The sequence below is a fragment of the Zosterops lateralis genome (genome assembly GCF_965231275.1).
Source record: "Zosterops lateralis genome assembly, chromosome: 2".
Classification (NCBI taxonomy): Eukaryota; Metazoa; Chordata; class Aves; order Passeriformes; family Zosteropidae; genus Zosterops; species Zosterops lateralis.
In genome coordinates this window covers 5,084,849-5,104,079 of record NC_139763.1, presented here as the reverse complement: position 1 = coordinate 5,104,079, position 19,231 = coordinate 5,084,849, and the positions used below count along the sequence as shown (strand labels likewise).

At 45.4% G+C, this 19,231-nt stretch overlaps 1 protein-coding gene across 5 annotated transcripts in view; it reads left to right on the top strand.

Moving 5' to 3' along the window:
• Window positions 1-8,361: 8,361 nt before the first annotated feature.
• Window positions 8,362-19,231, top strand: part of PRDM15 (PR/SET domain 15) — a 32,857-nt gene continuing 21,987 nt past the window's right edge. For all 5 annotated transcript variants that reach the window (XM_083855755.1, XM_083855754.1, XM_083855752.1 and 2 more), the window contains exons 1-5: window positions 8,362-8,441; window positions 12,192-12,238; window positions 15,295-15,388; window positions 17,601-17,754; window positions 18,453-18,705. In XM_083855755.1, coding sequence (XP_083711881.1) covers window positions 12,202-12,238; window positions 15,295-15,388; window positions 17,601-17,754; window positions 18,453-18,705 — 538 coding nt within the window. In that variant the 5' untranslated portion in view covers window positions 8,362-8,441; window positions 12,192-12,201. The remainder of the gene's footprint in view (window positions 8,442-12,191; window positions 12,239-15,294; window positions 15,389-17,600; window positions 17,755-18,452; window positions 18,706-19,231) is intronic.

Genomic DNA, 19,231 nt, shown 5'->3' with positions numbered 1-19,231 from the left:
TCCCTGGGTGTCCATGTCTGTCCCTGGGTGTCTCTGTCTGTCCTGTCTGTCCCTGGGTGTCCCTGTCTGTCCCTGTGTCAGGGAGGGCAGAGCAGCCCCAGGCTCTGCTCCAGGCCCAGCAATGGTCCCAGAGCCACAGGCAGGGACTGAGCCCAGCAATTCCCCTGCACAGGAGGCACAACTTGTGCCCTGGGCAGTGACCACACACTGGGACAGACTGCCCAGAGAAGCTGTGAAATCTCCTCTCTGGGGATATTGCAGAACTGTTTGGACACAATCCAGTGCCCTGTGCTCTGGGATGACCCTGCTGGAGCAGGGAGCTGACACCAGATGACCCCACTGTGACTTCCAGCCTGATCCTGTAGGAAGAACCCAAACGTGACCACCCGATTTACACGAATGGGGAGCTCAGAACTGAAACATCACACCCAGTTTATGTGACTGAACCTCTTCAGAGAGAGAAGACACCACTGTGCTCCCTCACTGCAGCCTGCAGCAGTAGCAACTGAATTTTCTAGTCAGACTGAAAAGGGGGGAAAAAGAGGCCCAGATGGAGTTTGTGTTGTAATTTGGAAGCAGTTCTGAGTGTTCAGAAGCAGAAGGAAAACGCTGACTCAGCTGTCCTACTGTAATAACTGCAGCCTGCTATAGTCACTGCTCAGCCCCTCTAGGTGGAGAGATGCCTTTGACAGTAGCCATAAATCAATAAATTATGCAAATACCAATACTAGCATATATTGTTTAATGCTCTGCTTAAAAAAAAGTTACACTTAAAAAAGCCCAGAACTTGTGGGGTTTTGTTAAATCTACTTGAAGCTACTCACAAAGTATTTGCAGAATCTTACATGTAGCTTTCCTTCCCTGTGTGAGAAGCTGTATTGCTGATGCAAAAACTCATCTTAGGGGCTTCCTTCTCCCGGATGCTTTTTAGCTGACTACATAAACCATCATATCAAATGCAAAGCTAGGAGCAGTAAATGGTGAATAGAGCATAGTTAACCTTACAGTGCTTTTCATTGGAAAGCTTGGCTTACTTGCCAAACCCTTACTGAGATCTTAAAATACACAGTTGTGAAGAAAGCTTTTGAAAAAATATGAATTCCTTTAGTTCAGATCTAGATCTACCAGCGTTGTCATGTGCTGAGTGGTTGGTCAAATGAGTTTTTTAACCTTTTTTCCCTGCTAAATATTGCAGCTGGTTCCTTTGGTCTAAAATGAAAAACTGATGGGAGCTAAGGCATAGTTCTCATTTTGGCTGTGAAGAAGATTAAAATGTCAGTATTTCACAGGTACCATCTTTCATGCTTTACCTGTACTTTTCCATCATCTACATTCCTGCTGAGGACAAAGGACCAAGCGTGTTCCCTTCAGCCAAGAAAAATATCCATTCATTCCAACTAAATTACTGACGTGAATGGATGATAGACCTTGTGCCTACTTTGCCAACAGTGATTTTTCCTCTGGCCCCTTTCCTCCCTTTAAGCTATCCAACACTTTGGCAGATATTTGGGGTTTCAACCTAAAGCATTCATCACAAATTGAAAGCTACTGAAGAATAGAAACACATTTCAAATTTCTGACGTACTCAAGGTTCCCTGGTAATTCAGTTTCAAAGTAGAGGGGATTTGGTTTCTTTTTTTACCAAGAAAATATTGGAACTGAGCTGTCAAAATCTTTTAACTCTTTAAAAATACTGTTTATGTGTAACCTCCTAAGATCACTGTGGTAGTACAGTAGACCAGACTATCAAATAGTTGTACGTTTAGGCATGCTGCTTGTTATGGAAACACTTGAAGGCATTTTAATGTTCTGTATTTTGAAAATTGGGTACAGATGAATCCTCTGGAGCTGTATTGTGCTTGGAAATCCCAGTTCAGTAATGCAGGTTTGCCCAGCCTGAGTGTACCTGAACAGTTTTATTTCTAATTTAATACAAAGTAGAAATTTTATTTCTCCATTTGTTCTACAATGGTTCATGATGTGAGCATTAAAACCTCTGATGTCATGTTCCCTCAACAGACACTTTATCTCTTGATTTTCCCAGGAACTCTCTGTGTTATGGGGCAGGATGGGGTCCAAGTCCCTGCCATTTTTAAATCCCCAGTCTTTGTTGCTGAAGGATAAAACCACAACTGGTCCCTAAATTCAAGAAATCCAAATGAAACTGAGCTCCATGGGCAGCACATCCATACACTAAAACCAGAGAACTGTGGAATTGGGAATGTAGAGGCAGCACATAATATTACTTGAAGTTTTCTTAAATTACTGAGCTGGGATTTTAATTTACAGGAGCTTTAGCATGCACTGTAGGACAGAGTGAAATAACACTGAGAAACTTGCAGGATACAGCACTAGGATTGGCTTGTAACTTACCCCAGAGAATAGATACATATGAAAAAAGTGGTTCATCTTAAGGTCTTGATGATCACTTGAATGCTTGTCTTGGATGGTGGGAATGAAAAATATTTATTGCAAACTGTGTGGAGGTTTGGGCTCACATGTGTTGAGAAAGAATGAATGCTTCAGATGCTGAAAGCAAGGCATTTGGTGTAAAAGGGAATCTGTTTTTTTATTTGCCTTCACTCCTCAGGAAAATAAACATTGTTTGGTTTGATGTTGGATCTCTGAATCTGGTGGGTGTGTTCCTCACCTCTCCTTTCTCCTCTGCAAATAATTTATATCCTGCTGTAGAAACAAGCTAAGGCACTAAACACAAGAGGACAATGGAGTTGCCCAGTTGTGACAACCCCAAAGACCCACAATAATGAATCCCATCCTCTCCTTAGCTTGTCATTTAAGATCAGGAGATCTGAAGATGTACATTTTTTGTGAATTTGGGTCAGTGAGAGCTGGACCGTCACAACCTGCAGGATCCACACTGCAGTTTTGGATCAGAAAGACTGGATTTGTCAACTGGCACAAACAACTGTGATGTGTCCTGTGCAGTTTTTGTGAAGGGTGCCAGAGGGAATCACTTTCTATGTTTTATAATTTGATCCATTGTTCAAATGTTTAATTATTAAAATTACAAAGAATTTTAATAACTGCCCTCTTGAACAGTAGATAAAATCTTTACATGATATTATTACACTTCTTGTTTACTGCCTTGCAATTTAGTGACTTCAGAACAGGAGATTGGAAACAACCTGTGAAATATCCATTCCTTTTGTCCCTTTTCTCACACTGTTGTGCTTCTGGGTGTTCTGTACAGCAAAGGAAGCATGGTATTTATTTCATGAGGACTAAGAGATGAAGGCATGCTTTTCCTTTCTAAAGAATTTTTCTGCCCATACCTGCAACTACTTAATTTGTATTTGTAGTTTGTTTTGCCTTATGGTGTTTAAACTTTAAATTTGCCTCGATGGAGACAAACCCTGTCCTCACCAAAATTTGTCTTAGCTTTAGTGTGAGTTTTGACTTGGTAAATAGTACAAGAATTAAACTGCTCTTTGTAGATGAAAGCAATAAAACTACCTAATATCTCCAATGGGAATATAAGCTAAATTTCTTAAAGTGATTGAGATCCCTTTCAAAATCACTTTATAGAGGAGGGGAAGACTTTATCCCTAGGTCATTGGTATTTCATATCCTACTTGCCCCAGGAAGAAATTAGAGTCATTTCACTCCTAACAATATATAAAACCCAGGAATCTGAGGCAGAAGGAATGCCAGGGTGGGAAAAAGTTCATTTTGAAGGCAAAATACCTTTGCCAAACTTCTTCAACCTCATACACTGTGCATAAATACTGGGGTTTATTCTTACACTTTCTGACAGATTTTCTTTTCCCTGCTCTTTCTTTGGGTAACAGGTTGGGGCTTCAGGCCATACAGACCTTGTACTGTCTTGCTCTTGAGAGGGCTGGATTTACAGTGCTACTTTTTTGATGAAATTGGCTGGTAATTACTCTAGTTTGGGGGATCAGTGGAATTTTACAGCATTTCCTGGTACTGCATATCTCCTTGCTGGTTCTAGGTGTTTTTCAAGTGAAAACATCCTGCTGTGTATTTCTTGCAGAATTCTGTTGTTCTTGATTTACAAAATATCATAGGAAAAAAACAACTGAAAGCATAAAATGCTACCAAAATGCGGATGGGGAAGCAAAATAAGAATGTTGCTCTTGTTTTAACACTTTTTTTTAGGTCTGGGTGTTACACAGAGCAAGGTGAGAGCTGCCTGGATTTTTCAATTGAGCTTTTTGCAGGCTTTGATTTGAAGAGCTGAGGTTTGAGGAGACAAGTGCTTATAGAATGGAACTGTGCCATAGCTCCGGGCTAAGACATTCCTGTTGTGAGTGGGAACAGCTGACCTCATGCTCTGACCTTCACAGGACCTAAGTGGATTTATTCGTGTGTTTAAAGTCAGCATATGCTTCTGCACATTGCTAAGCCTCAGCCTCAGTGATACTCCAGATTAATTCTATAACAAGGGTGATTACTTTAAGTTAAGGGTGAATAATACCACTTCACTCAGGATATCCAAACTGCTACTATGCAAGGTGCTGGCATGGTGTGAAAATTGCTGGGAAGGGTGATCTGAGGTCTTCCCAGTACTATAACTCTGTATTTCCCAATGATGTATTATGCTCTGTATTATTCCAGGTGGGGTAAAACATTTTTTTTTTCCTAGCATCAACTGTCATAGTCACTTCTTCTGTGGTGTGTTTTTCTTTCTGTGCATACATAAACTCAAGTCGGTGCAATTATGAAATCTATGATGTACAGATTTATTATATCACTACAAAAAACCTAAGAGGATTTTTTAAAAAGAAGTAATTCTGTTGTACATACAATAAAAGCCAATTGTCTCTGTGTGGTGTGCTGTCCTACATACCCAGGTGTAACAGATGGTTTTCTGCTCTCCTTCACTAATTTGACCTGTTGCTTAACACAGACCATTTACCTGTTTGTTCAGGAGCAGAGTTCTTTCCTGATAACCCCAGCCTATCAGGCAGCCTCTTGTTGCTTGAGAAATCACCTGGAACACGGATTGGGCAGGGAATCTAATGGCAGAAGGAATTGTGGAGCTCATTGTGGTTACACAGTATTTTTATTTTTTTTCTCTCTCAGTTATGTCGTAATATTCTGAATTAGGGGGCAAAGGGTGAGGAGTGTTAGGGCCTGGATCCTATGGGGAAGACACCAGTACTAGAATGGGAATTAGGTTCTCTTGTGATGATTTTATGGAAAAGGTTATGTTATAAATCAGTGCTGCCGCAAAGCTCTACCTGACTGAGGGGGAAAACCCCAACTCCAGCATTAAAACCACCACAACAAAAAACCCAACAAAACAAATAAAAGGCATTTATGTGAAAATAGCCACAATAATGTTTCTATTTCCTTTCCAAAGCTGAGGGCTGTGCCCTCTTTTACAAGGAAATGTTACATTCCCTTACTGGGAGTTACTCCCCACATTTACATGCCTGTTTATTTCATATTATTCATGTGCTTAGTTCAAATTTCCTGATAGTCTCCTGTTAACAAACCTTCATCCTTTTCCTCTTCCTTGCTCTTATCTGTGGTGAGGTTTTTTTACCTTGTGTGATGCCATTCCTGTACCTCAGCAAAAGTGACAAGACCTGTCAGAGGGAGAGCAGGAATGTGCTCCAAGTGTGGCACCAAACTCTTCCCTCCAGTTCATCATTCTTAATAAATATAAAGGATCTTCAATTTTTCACCTCTCTACCCAGCTGAGCCTGGTAGATAAGATACAATTTCACAGTCTGCATAAGATACAACTTCTTTTCAATTGTATCTGCATAAGATACAATTTCAGAGTCTGAGGTTAATGCTCAAAAAAGTAAATTTGGAGCTTCGGGATCCAGACTCATATGCATTGTAAACATAGAGATAACTGTAATGAATTAATTTATACTTACTTTGACAAAGTGAATGCACTGCAAGTGGGATAAACCACTCTGGTGTGGTGGATGCTGGAGAAAACCAGGCAGAAGTCCATGCACTGAGATATACAGGGAAAATAAGTTAAAGCAGACTATACAAAAACTACCAGTCAGCTTCAGTCATTGAAAAAGCAAATTATTGCAGTTAGATCCTTTAAAAACTCCCCTTAATACTCCTGTATTCCTTTAAAACTGCTGGTGAGCCATTTTGAAAGAAGAAATGGTTCCCGTCCTGAAATTAACACTGTTTTGGAACAGTGTTCCAAGTACAGTATTTTGAAATTTCAAATGCTGCATTGTTTCAGTTTCCCCAAGCACCTGACAAGACACTCACAGGATGGCCGTGGTGCCCTGGGATACATCGGGAAGAGCATTTCCAGCAGATCGGGGAGGGGATCCTGTCCCTCTGCCCAGCCCTGGAGGCACCTTTGGGTGCTTTGTCCAGCTCTGGAGCCACAGCACAGCTGGGACGGGAGCTCCTGGAGAGGGGGACAGCAGAAGGTGACAAAATAAGGGTCTGGAGCATCTCTGCTATGAGGAAAGCTGACTAAAATATCAGCATGAGGGAGCTGGGGCTGTTCAGTCTAAAGAAGGGACACCTGAGAGGGAACCTCATTAATGTGTATAAATTGCTACAGGGGGGATGCCCAGAGGATGGACCTGCCACAGGATGAGAGGAGCAGGCAGAAACTGATGCACAGAAGTTCCACCTGAACATGAGGCAGAACTTCCCTGTGCAGTGACCAAGCCCTGAACAAATTGCCCAGAGAGGGTGTGGAGTCTCCTTGCTGGAGTTATTCCAGAACCATCTGGACACAACCCTGTGCTGTGTGTTCTGGGATGACCCTACCGGAGCACAGAGATGTGACCTGGTGACCCACTGTGGTCCCTTCCAGCCTGACCCATTCTCAGAATAATCTTTACACATCTCTTTTCAAACTGGTACTTGGGTTTGTGGGATGGGTGACAGTCGAGAAAGGCCCTGGCTGTTTCCAGCTGTTAAAGATGTGGGAAGAGCACATTCCCTGGAGAAAACACAGCTGGTGCCAGTTCCCCACACCTTTTGACCTCAAGTGGTATTCTGGCAGTGAAGGCTGACCAGTCACACCATGGTGGGAGGGAGCACTGCATAAGGCTTTGGGGGACTCCCCTGCAGACAACACTTCTCAGCAGAGAAAAAAACTCGAAGCATCTTGCTTGAAAACAAAAAGCCTCTAACCCTGGCCACTGACTGGAGTGGTGGAATAACCCAAAGGTTTAAACACCCCCTAAATGACTTGTGCTGGCAGGCACAGCATAGCTGGGTGCTGATAGATCCTGGTAATCCCTGAAAGTAAGATTTAGGAATCATAGAATCATTTATGTTGGAAAAGACCTCCAAGGTGATTGAGTCCAACCCTTGACCCATCCCCACCTTGTCACCCAGCCCAGAGCACTGAGTGTCACCTCCAGCCCTTCCTTGGACACCTCCAGGGATGGGCACTCCAAATCTCCCTGGGCAGCCCCTGCCAGTGTCTAATCCTGCTTTTTGTTAAGAAATTCCTCCTGACGTCCAACCTGAACCTTCTCTGGTGTTACTTGACACCATGTCCTCTCATCCTGGAGCGCTGAACCTCGGTGAGGCTTGGATAAGGAGACACAGTAGCTCATGTACATGGCCAGGGCTTGAGCCAACAGCCCATGGAGCCCCTGATGTGGCAACAGAGCTGGGGAAGGTCTGGAGCAGAAGCGCTCTGAGGGAGATGTTCAGCCTGCAGAAAAGGAGGCTCGGGGGTGAAGTTACTGCTCCCTAAAACTCCCTGACAGGAGGTGCAGCCAGGTGGGAATGGGGCTCTCTTCCCAGGGAACAAGGGACAGGGTGAGGGGAAATGGCCTAAACTGTGCCAAGGGAGGGTCAGGTTGGACATCAGGAAGAATTTCTTCACCGATGTGATTAAACATTGGAACTGCTCAGGGAGCTGGTGGAGTCCCCAGGCCTGGATGTGTTTAAACAAACCCTGGAGGTGGCACTCGGTGTGGCACTGATGGACAAGGTGCTGCTGGGTCACAGCTTGGGCTGGACGATCCCGGAGGTCTTTCCCAACCTAAGCGATCCTGTGATTGTGTTTCTGCCAACAGAATCCTGTGATTCTGTTTCCACCAGCCCGCTCCGGGCCGCCTCAGCCCGGGAGGAGAAGGGAAACCCGGCCGGAGCCGCCCGGGCGCTCCGCCACCCTCAGCGCGGCCACAGCCCGCCTCCAGCCCGGCCCGAGAGCCGCCGCTGAGGGCTCCGGGGGCTCAGGCATGGGGCCCGGCCGGGAGGGGACGCGGGTGGCGGCACCCCGGGTGGTGAGGAGGGGACATGGCAGGGACACGGCAGGGACACGGCAGGGACACATGGCCGGGGTCGGGGTCAGGGCCGGGGCCAGGCCGGCCCCGCCGGACTACACTTCCCGCCCTGCTCCGCGCCCGCCCGCGCCGGCTTCCGCTGGCGCGTGGTTTCCGGAGCGGATCGGAACCCGGAGCGCGGATCCGATCCGGGTCTGGCCATTCCCGGGGCAGGTAACGCCGGCTCCCCGCGCTCCTCCCGCCGCACCCCGCGCCCTCCCCGCCGCCCCCGCCCGGGAACCCCCCGAGCCCGCTCCGCCGCGGCTCCTCCCGCCTCTCCCCGGGACGCGCGGCGGGGCCGAGGCGGGCGCGGCGGCCGCTCCGAGCTCTCCCGGGGCGGCGGCGGCGGCTGCGGCCCCACCGCCTCCTCCTCCTCCGCCGCCGCCGCCTCCTCCAGGCCGCCTGTTCTTTGTTACAGCGGCCGGGAGGGCGGTAGCGAAGGGGGCGAGGCGGGTCCGAGGCAAAACCCGGCGGAGCCGCTCCCGGATCCCGGGCCCCGACGGGCTCCGGGCGGTGGCGGCGGTCCCTGAGGGGAGGGCGCGGGGCGATCCCCGCGGGCTCGGCCGGGCAGGGCACGGACCCGGCGGGAATACGGGGATATCAGAGCGGGGAATGCCTCGGCTTTGGCCGCGGGGGGTTGGGGATGGAGGAGGGCTGGGAGCTCCCAGGTGCGAGGGCGGGATGCGGAGGGAAGAGGCTGGAAAGAGAGGAGAGGGAGGTGTGGGGATGGTGCCCCTGCCCTGCCCCAGGCCCTGCCCCGGCCCCTGCCCTGCCCCAGGCCCTGCCCTGTGGGGAGGAGGGTGCGGTGGGAGCCCGAGGAGACAAAAGCAGCAGAGCCGCGGTCTTGTTCTTGTGTGTTCTTCGCACACGTGAAATTTTTCCTCGTTTTCTGCTCGGGGCCATTAAACTTCGCACGTAGTTTATTAACACGGTAAGGGCAGGTGGCACAGGCCCCGCCAGCTTCTCTGTTACCCCCTGACTGGCCTAGAAATCGTCTCCCTCATCAATAATAATTGATGGAATGGCCCTAATTATTTTAAGAAATACGAGGCCTCGCTATAGTTTGTTCTGCAGTTCCTTTGGGCGGTAGCATGAACAAGTTTTTTACTACACCATGAGGAAAACCGCGTTTTTACACGCATCCTTCCACATTATGTGCAGCACCCATCTGCTTGTGTTCTCAAGTTATCCACACTCAGAGAAGCCCATTCTGAAGAAAGGGTAACTTTAATTCTACCTCGTTGATCATTAAACTAAAACACAGATTTTTCAGGCATTCTGTTAATTTTTCTGACCTACTTAAAAAAAAAAAATCAATTAGCAAGATCAAAATGGCTCAGCTCAGCACTTGAGCCTGATTTATTTCTTCAGCAGTTTATAAGGGGAAAGTGTGATAAATTTTTACAGCTCAGGTGGTTCCCTGACAGTGTCTTTGCACATCATGGGCTGCAGGCAGGTACCTGTGATGCTGCAGCTCCTCAGTGTCTTCATTTGGGTTCTCACAAGTTCCAGATATGCTCAGAGGCCTCTGTTGCAGCTTGAATTTTTTGTGCATAGGTGTGTGGCTCTACTCTCAGGCATAAAATCACTCATCTAATTATACAAGCAAAAAATAAGTGGTTTTCTGCTCTTTTACTGCCATCAGAGTTAAGGTTTGTACCTGGTCTAATTTCCTCTGTGTGGCTTTTTTTTTTGCTGACTGCTAATGATTGCTCTCTGTTTTATGTAAAAAAAATACCTGGAACTCCCAGAAGCTTTGATTATCCCTGCAAGACAAGAACAGAATTAAGAGCAGTGGGATGAGTGGCTTCATGGAGTATTTTTCTGTTACAAATCTTTAAAAAGAAGAAAAAAAAAATCAGATGTGGCCCGTAGCAACAGCAGACGAGGGCAAAAAACAATTCTGAATCCTGTCTTCAGTGCCATCATGTGAGTGGCACATCGTGACTCTGTTTACCAGCTGGAGCCGGGGTGGCATCGTGTGCTTTCATTTCAAACAACTCCTGGGAAATAGAGCCGAGCTCAGGGGAGGAGGAGTTTTTACAGCGCATGGGTGAGGGGCGTGTGAATCAGGATTGTAAATGAGGAGCCCCGTGTGTGTTTGTTTGGGAGCGAGGGGCGAGGAGGGGACACGGAGAACATGAGAAGTCCTTGCTGCAGGGAGGGAACTGCGCTAATGCAGATCTCACTGAGGCACCTGTGAGGGCCCTTCACGCCTCCTCCCCATCACCTTGAGCAGCGCTGATGGTTTCTCCGCCCCTTTGATGCTATTCTCATCCGGCTGCCCCTGGAATGACTTGGAGCTGTGTAATGTCACTTGTCCCCAGTCTGCTGTTTGCCAAGGATGTCACCACAGTGCAGCGTCCTGGAGGGTGGATGCCTTTGGTGGTGTGGCTGCTCTGCACCCCTGAGCCGTTGGGCCATTATTTGTTAATTCAGCCACATTTAGGATTAAAGTCTTGTCAGGACACAAACTTATCTAGAAACAGTTGGGCACACCCCTCTTGAAATAGTACAGAGCATCCCAGAAAAAGTGCTGGTTAAAAAGCAAACCAAACAATTTTTGACATCAACTTATTTTGCAGCGTTGTGCTTGGACTCCCCTCAATACCTGTTGCATCGTTCACCTTGCTTTCAGGATAAGATCTTGTGGCGCAATTTCCTGAATTGCTCTTTGTGCTCAGCATCGGGCTTTTGTATAAATGTTTGTTCTGTTATTCAAGCTCAGTCCCCAAAAACTTGTGCCACGGATGGGGAGTGTTTGCCCCTTACAGCAGTGAGTGTTAGGGGGGGATCCTGCTCCTGACAGGTGGAATTGGGGAGGGCAGGGCTGGAAGAGTCCTGATCCTGAGCAGTGGCTGTGCTCCCACATTTCTGGCTTGGCTTTTGTTGCTGCAGTAGCAAATGCTTTATCTATTTTCAAACTGGGCTCTGCGAGTTTGGTGTGTCATGTTTCCTCTCCCTCTTACAGATTCAGGCTCTTACTCCTTCCTGTCCTCTTCTTGGTCAATGCACTTGTTGGTTTGCAGCCTCACCTCTCTCAGACTTGGGTCATGATCTTTGTGTTGCTTTGCCTCTCTTCTGGGGCATTGGGAAAATTGCTTATTTGAGGAGGAGAATGTTTTTTTGGGTAGAAAAGGGAAAAACTCTCTTCTAGATCCTGCTTGTTTTGTGGCTTAGCCATACATAATCAGACTTTTCTCAACCATAATTTAATTGTTGAGGGGCAATAGTGCTCATGCATGTTTTTAATATAGACTGACACTAATGAAGTGAATATAGATTAACTTTATTTAACTGTGAAATCAAATTGGTCAGTTACCATTTCGTGGAAGGCAGTGACAGAGGCAGGATTTTATTTCCCCAGGTTTTCTGGTGCTCATTACCACCATATACCTTTGCCTCAGGAAGAGATCTGTGACTGTAGCTGCAGTTTTTGGGTTTTTATGGTTACTGTGTTTCTTAAATAAGTAATCTGCCTTTCAGAGATACATTTTTAAAGCTACATTTCAATAAAATGTTGCACTGGACCTTGTTTTTGGAGTGGTTGCTGCTGACCTGGATTATCCTCCAGCCCTGAGGCTCCCCAGGAGCTTTTTAGCAGGGGATGCAGGAGTGGCTGGAAGTTTGTCAGAGATGGGGAACAGCAGGAGACAGCATTTCCTCACAGAGAAATGCCTGAGAACCCACAGACATTGAGGCTTCTTTAGCAGTGATGTCTGCAGCACATGTAATGACACAGCAGTCTGGGGTTTTTTTTAACAACTTTAATTTATTTAGTTTTCCATTGGTATTCCTGCAGGGACATTATTGTGTTTGGGTGGGCTTGGGGTCAGTCAGCATCATTACTTCACAAAGGGTGTTTATATGATACAGAAATTAAAAGTTTATTCAGAACTAACTTGCTCTTTTGTATTTTGGCAGGTTTTAAAAAATGGCTGAAGATGGCAATGAGGAGATTATGTTTATTTGTAAGTATTAGGAAAAGCATCTAACTCTCACTGTGTGTGACTTGTCTACTCAGAATGCTTGAAATTAAAGACTTAAACCAGACTTGAGATTTTATTTAGAAAAATTGCCTTGTGTTAAGGAGGCTCAAACAGCTGATGGATGAATAGAGAGGAGGTTGTGTAATTTAAGCATACACATTCTGACGCTGTTGGCAAACACACAATGAAACCTCTGAATGTGAGTTAGCAGCTTTTCCATGGCTGAAGTGAGTGAGATTGAAGGTCTAACCCTTTGTTTATACAACCAGCTCCAGCAGCCAGGGGTGTCTGGGGATAACTCTGACCTCTGGCCTGACTTGGGGATCTGCAGCTCCACAGCAGGGGCAAGCAGAGTCATCATTGTGTCAGAACAAGCCCAGTTTGAGATGCACCAACTGCCCTGGCAGGTGGCACTGGTGGCATTCACTGCCCGTGCTTCCTGCTGTGCCCTCTGTGTAATCCCCCTGTGACTGGGGTCTGGGCTCCTGGAGTGCTGGTGGGTGAGGAGCTTGGGTCTCACATTAATCCTCTCCTTTGTCACCAGCCTGGACATGCAGGATCTGGTGTCACAGTGGAAAAGAGTGAAGGGATGTAGAGTCCTTGTGTGAGCAGAGAGGGCTCAGATATTTTGGATCCAGTCAGGGCACAGCAGAGTGGTGCACATCCTTGATTTTTGGAACCACAGTATTTTAGCTCTGATGGGTCCACAGCTGCATTTATGGCAATTATCAGAAAGTTCAGTTTTCTCCCTCCACCAGATTCCTTCAAAAACAGTGTTGACTTTTTCATTTTTACTGAGACACCAATAGTGGTTACCTTGCCTTCCCCTTCATAAAAAGATTCTGGTGGACAGCCAAAAGAATGGAGATGTGATGCCATTCCTAATTACACAGAAGGTGCCACACAACATGATTTTCTCCCAGTGGGGGCTGTGGTCACTGAGTCTCTTGAGCTTTTTCTTTCGCTCTCTGCAATTAGTTTTTCTCATGGGATATGGGAGTTGTTTATGTTCTGAAAAATGAGTTACTATGAATCTCCCAATAATAAACATCCTTGAATATATATTTCATAGACAAGAGAATTTTGGAAATTTTTTTTAATTAAGTGTATGAATAGTCTCCCTGGGGTATTTTATGATTATTCTCATACTTGTTTTTGTGCTTCTCCTGTGGCCATAATCTCTTGGAAATGTCATTCATATAAGAAGAGTGTAACAGCTTTGGGGAATGGCTGCTGTGGGGCATCCCCTGGATACTGAGCTGTACCACACAATGTCATTGTCATATTCCCCTGGCTTTGGTCATTCCTCTGCAAAGGAGTGAGAGGAATGTGTGGCTTATTCCTGCCTGTAGCTGTGGGCAGTGCTGTCTGTACCTTTCAGAGGCTTACCTTTGCAGAAGTGAAGAGTGCCCTGATGCAGTCAGGAGATAAGGAAAATTACAAAGTGCCTTTTCCTTTGGACAGCAAGGCCTGTTGGAGAAGCTGTTACTCAGGGTGTCACTTCCTGTCCCCTTGGTTATGACAACCCTTTGTGGATGACAGTCCATTTCATTTCAGCAGTCAGGTTTACACATCCCTCCGTGGCTCCTCTGCCCTCTCTGGTTTGGGAAATCTGCTTTTAGCCCAAATTATTTCAGGAATATTAAGGGCAGTCTGGGCTACAGGCACACCTGGAGCAGGGGAATGGTGGAACAGTAAACAGGACAGCTGTAGGTTGAGCACTGGTGCTGATGCTCTGTGAGTAGCATTTGCCCTTGGACCCTTTCCTCTGGTACAATAACTCTGTGGTGATGTACAGCCAGCCAGGCTGGGAAATTCCTTCTGCTGAAAAATAATGTGAAGAGCTGGTTGTTTCATTTCTTGGCTCTTTAGAAGGCAGCACAAACAGCTCGACAGGAGGCAGTGACCAGGCTTGGGGGTTGCACCAGCCAGAAATGCAGTTTGTCAAATATATGTATTTTTTTCACTGCTAAGCTGGTTTTGTCACCAGAAGAAATGTGAAGCAGTTTGGAATCTCTTTGTTTTAGAAATCCTTTTAGAAGCACAGAATAGCTTTGCCAGAGGGGATATACCTTAGAATAACTCAGCTTTTGTCATGTCTTCCCAAAAAAAAAAAAGGTGTAATGACCCTCTACTTCACACCTTTCCTGGGGTTTCCTGACTTGCCCTTGTAAGCTGGAGCTCAGATGCAAAAGGCACCACAGCAATATAACCCCTGTGATGATCTCTCCTGAAGCTGTGTCAGCAGCTGACCAGGCAGGGCAGTTTGACAGCTATTTTTTTTCCCCTGTGAAGCAATGCATAAGCATTTGGAATCCTGTTAAGTTAGCTTATTTTAGAAAGCCTCAAATTATCCTCCTCTGAAAATTGTTTCTTAGGAACCCACTCAGTTCTGGGTAATTTACAGCCACTTAAACTAAAAGTTAATTTAGCTTAAGCTGCCAGTGAGTGCCGTGGCCAGAGTGTGTTGTGCTGACTTGTCTGGAAAGGCACCAGGAGGTACCTTGGAGGTGTCTGTCCTGCCCTGGGAGTGAGGAGTGTGTGTGGCCAGGCAGAGCTGGACTCCAGGACAATCTGGTGCCCTGCTGAGCCCTGTGCCAGTTCTGCTGCTGCTTCTGGGTTTATGCCTCCTGTCACTGGAATCATCACGTTCCCCAAGCTGTTCATGACAGCCCAGCTCCTGGGGAAGGCAGTGATGTGGTTTTCTTTAGCTGCTACGTGTTGCAGCACTTTATCTGAAGAATAATGCCATCTTTAAGCAGAATATTTACTGTGGGTGTAAGGCATTTATTTTCTTTTAAGAGAGAATTTAAACAATTGTCTCCTGATGCTACTGATCACAGTGTGTGTTATCTCACCTGTGCAGGTGCCAGCTGTCAGCTCAGGGTTCAATTATTCATGTTCTTTTAAGCAATATAAATAAACATCTGCCTCTCTCCGTGTGCATTTTGCCTGGTGCTAGGTTTCCCTTGAAAGAGGGAGGTAAACTGTCTTACAAAAGTGTTTTCCACCAACCTTTTCTGTCTGGTTCCTTGCAGGGTGCGAGGACTGTGGGCAGTACCATGATTCAGAGTGTCCTGAGATGGGCCCAGTGGTGACAGTCAAAGACTCCTTTGTGCTGAGCAGGGCAAGGTAAGGAAATGTTTGTGTTAATCCTGACTGACCCAACGCCCATGTCAGTCCTTTAAAGCATGTTTGCTGTTCAGTGGATGTCACACTGACAGCCGGAAACTGAAGTCCCAGAGGATGACAGAAATCTATGGAAAGCACATGGCCTTGATTAAATAGGAAATTGATGCACACACTTAAGTGCTGCACTGAATTGAAGCCAAAAAAAATAACTTGCTGCTCCATCAGGACTGGATTTCTTCGCTGAGGTTTCTGGCAAGAAATCAGGTGGTGCCAGATGGGGTGATGACTTCTGTCATGGTTGAGTACCTGCCACTTTCACCCCCCTTAGACACACCAGATTCATTTTGGAGAAGTGTGTGAGGATTTCTCATTCATGTGTATGAGCTCTGTCATTCCTCCACTTAGAAACAAAACAGGTTGTTCTCATTATTGTGGGTCTTTGCGAACGATTAGGGGTAATAGTTCTGTCAGCAAATCTGTGACAGCACAGCAGAAACACTCGTGTTTGCCAAGAGAAACAAATAGACACAATCTAGTTGGGAGAAAACAACACTAAGTAGTGATTTTTACAGGGCAAGACAATCAGGCACTGTCAGCAAAATTCATATTAAGATGTAGAATGTAAGACTAAGGAAAAGAACCAACCATTGTGAAGGTGTAGTACAGTTCCAAAAAGGGAAGTGTTCAGATGGCTTCGTGTGTTATATATAATGTGTGCAGGGCTTCCATATTTCCTCTTGGGAAGTCACAGGCAGAAAACAGGCACGTGGGCAGCAAGTCTGGCACATCCTGGCTGTGTGGGCTGTGCTGTGTATTCCCAGCATCTTTTTATAACAAACACTGATGTGCTGGATCTGCCACGTGGGTGCCACGACCCCTCGGCCAGGGCAGGATGCTCCTGGTGTCCCACCGAGTACAGCAGCTCCACCTGATTTTCTGGGTCTTCCCAGAAGAGGAATTTCCCTGCAGTTCCTGTCAGAGACTTCTTTCCTGTGCCTGGAAACTGCCCTGGGTGATCCCCTCCAGCAGCTGTTAATGGTTAACAGCCCTGACATTACAGGTGCTGGAGGGTAATTTAAAAATAAATTTTAAAATACCCCTTGGAATAATAGAAGCTGGTAAGGGAAGTGCTTTTACAATATACAAAAAAATGGTCAGTGCAGTAAGTCTCTAGCCTGTACTACACATATTCAGTGAAAAACTACAATTTCCTACCTTTTTTCTATTTTTTAACTTGCACTTTAATGCCCAGATATTCCAACTGGGAGTGTTAACAAATATGGTGCATGCACTCGGTTTTCAATCTCCTTTTGACATGCAAATGCTGAGTTTTCCCTACTGTAAGTGTGGGCTGCTGGACTGTAGACTTGAAAGCGGAATTTAAAATTGAGTTTTTTCATAGATAAATGTATTTATTTTCCTGAAGAGTTTTCAGCTGAAATAAAGTAAGATAAGAAAAGGAAAGAAGAAATTTAATTGCAGCCTTTACATCTGAGGAGCAGTAGCTGAAAGTGAGTTATCTGAGGTTGAGGGCAAGTTTAACCACAGACTTGGATATGAGTCTTTTAAAAACAATTTACTTGCTTAACCACGTTAAGTTATTCCCTCTGTCTTACTGAAAAGATAAAATGGATGCTTTATGGTTAGAAAAGAGGTGTTGAGAAACATCTGAACTTCTCTGTCTCTAACGCTGCTTATTGTGTGTTTCAAACTAAAAGTATTTTTCTTCAATTCATGTGCTTATCACTATGATTGCAGTCTTTTTGTATTTCCTTTTATCTAGGCAGTAAAGCAGTTCAACCTCTACAGGGTAGTCAGTAGCCTCCTGTCTGATTATTTTTAGCTTTTCATCTGTTAGGAGAGACCTGAAAAAACAGAATTGCATTTGGTTGTAAAACCAATGCAGCAGGGCCAGTCATGTGAATTTTTGGGAAGATGTTTTCTGTGTATTATGTAATAGATTAACATTGGTTAATAGTACATTAACAGTATTTACTATGTAGTTCTTCTCAGAAGCATGTTTGAGAAAAGAGAGAGGCTGGGAGAACAGAAACACTTGTGTTTAATGCTGACTTCTTTCTTCCATGGGTTCCTGTAGTGCAAAGCTGTTACTGGACGAGGTGGTGTTCAGCCAAAGGTTGAACTTGATGATCTCAGAAGTCTTTTCCAATCTAATCAGCTCTGTGATTTAAATCCTCTCTTAATTTTTTAGATCATCTCTGCCTTCTAATTTGGAGATAAGACAACTGGAGGATGGGACTGAAGGAGTGTTTGCTCTGACTCAGCTGGTGAAACGTACCCAGTTTGGCCCCTTTGAATCCAAGAGAGTTCTCAAGCTGGAGAAAGAATCAGTTTTTCCCCTGAAGGTAAGAAACAGAATTTTTAAAGCAATAAATAGCAAGGAGTCAGTTTTACCTGTGATGAATTAATGCTGTGTAACACCATGGAAACAAAGATACTGATTGAAGAGGGATTATTTGGAACATCTTTTAGATGTGCCCTGTAAGAGGTGAGCTAAACAAACATTCTCTGGGCAAGGAACAGAAGAGCCAAACTAGAAGCTCAGTTCTTTTAATGAGTCTCTTCAATTTGATTGAATTTGCCTAATGAGCCACATATGCATTAGGTTTATGGAACATGCAGAATAAGTGGAGTTTTTTTCTGTCTTGCTTTTGTTCTATTCCTTTCTTGACAAATTTTGGTAGGAAAAATGCTACATTAAGAATGGAATTCAGTCTTAGTTTCCACTAATACCTAACTCAGAAATAAAGATTTAGAAATGTGCTTTGGGCTGATGGCTCTTTGGATACCCTTACACTCATGTATGCAGTAATTTTTTTGGGAAACTGGTGGATATAGCAAGAATTCTTGGGATGATTTTTGTTTGTTCCCAGCTTGCTCCTGGTTGTCTGTCTCATCTGAAGGTGTGACTAAGTGAAAGATGCCTGATGTAAGACTTGCTTCATCCCTGCTGCCCACTGAAAAGAAACCAGTGCAAAAGCAGAAAACAATATTTTTTTTCCTTAACTTTGCATCACTTCTCGAGGTTTTTATTCCTTGGCAGGTGTTCCAGAAGGAAGGGCCCCTGGTGTATTTTGACACCACCAACGAGGATGATTGCAACTGGATGATGATGGTGCGCCCGGCCACGGAGCACGAGCATCAAAACTTAACTGCCTTCCAGCATGACAATGACATTTACTTCACCACCTGCCAGGACATCCCCCCGGGGACTGAGCTGCGAGTGTGGTATGCAGCTTTTTACGCCAAAAAAATGGAAAAGCCAGTGCTGAAGCAGGTCACTAGTGTTGCCAATGGTATGTGTGTGTGTGGGGGCCTTTCTTCCTTCCTAAGGGCCCAGTGCTGGCAGGGACTGATAGTCCTTGCCTGTTGGAGTTGACAGGGCTGTTTATCCAGCAGGCTCTTATCCTGCAGGGTCAGGCCAGCCTGCACACGTGGGGTGCCCTGCAAGAGGAAAGGGTAGATTCTTCACTGTGATACAGCCAGGTTGTTTAAAAACAGGTGGCCTGGTTCATGGTTCAGCCTCTTCAGAGTGGACAAACTGGATAAATAGTCCTTAACTAAAGATTTGGTGGTTGTGTCAAAAGCATTTCTGGGTAGAACAGCTAAGAAGCTCAATTATCAGAGAAATCTGTATGCAGATTTGCTAAAGAAGCCATTCTGCAGTTGCAGTGAAAATGGTTTGGTTTTGCACAGAGCTGTTACACAGTTCTCAAATGCTAGATTTGTCTTAAGCAGCCTCACATGGGATCCACTAGAGTAAGATCCACGCTTGGCTGTGCATTGGAAAGAAAGGCAGCTGATATTTTAGAATCTGAATTA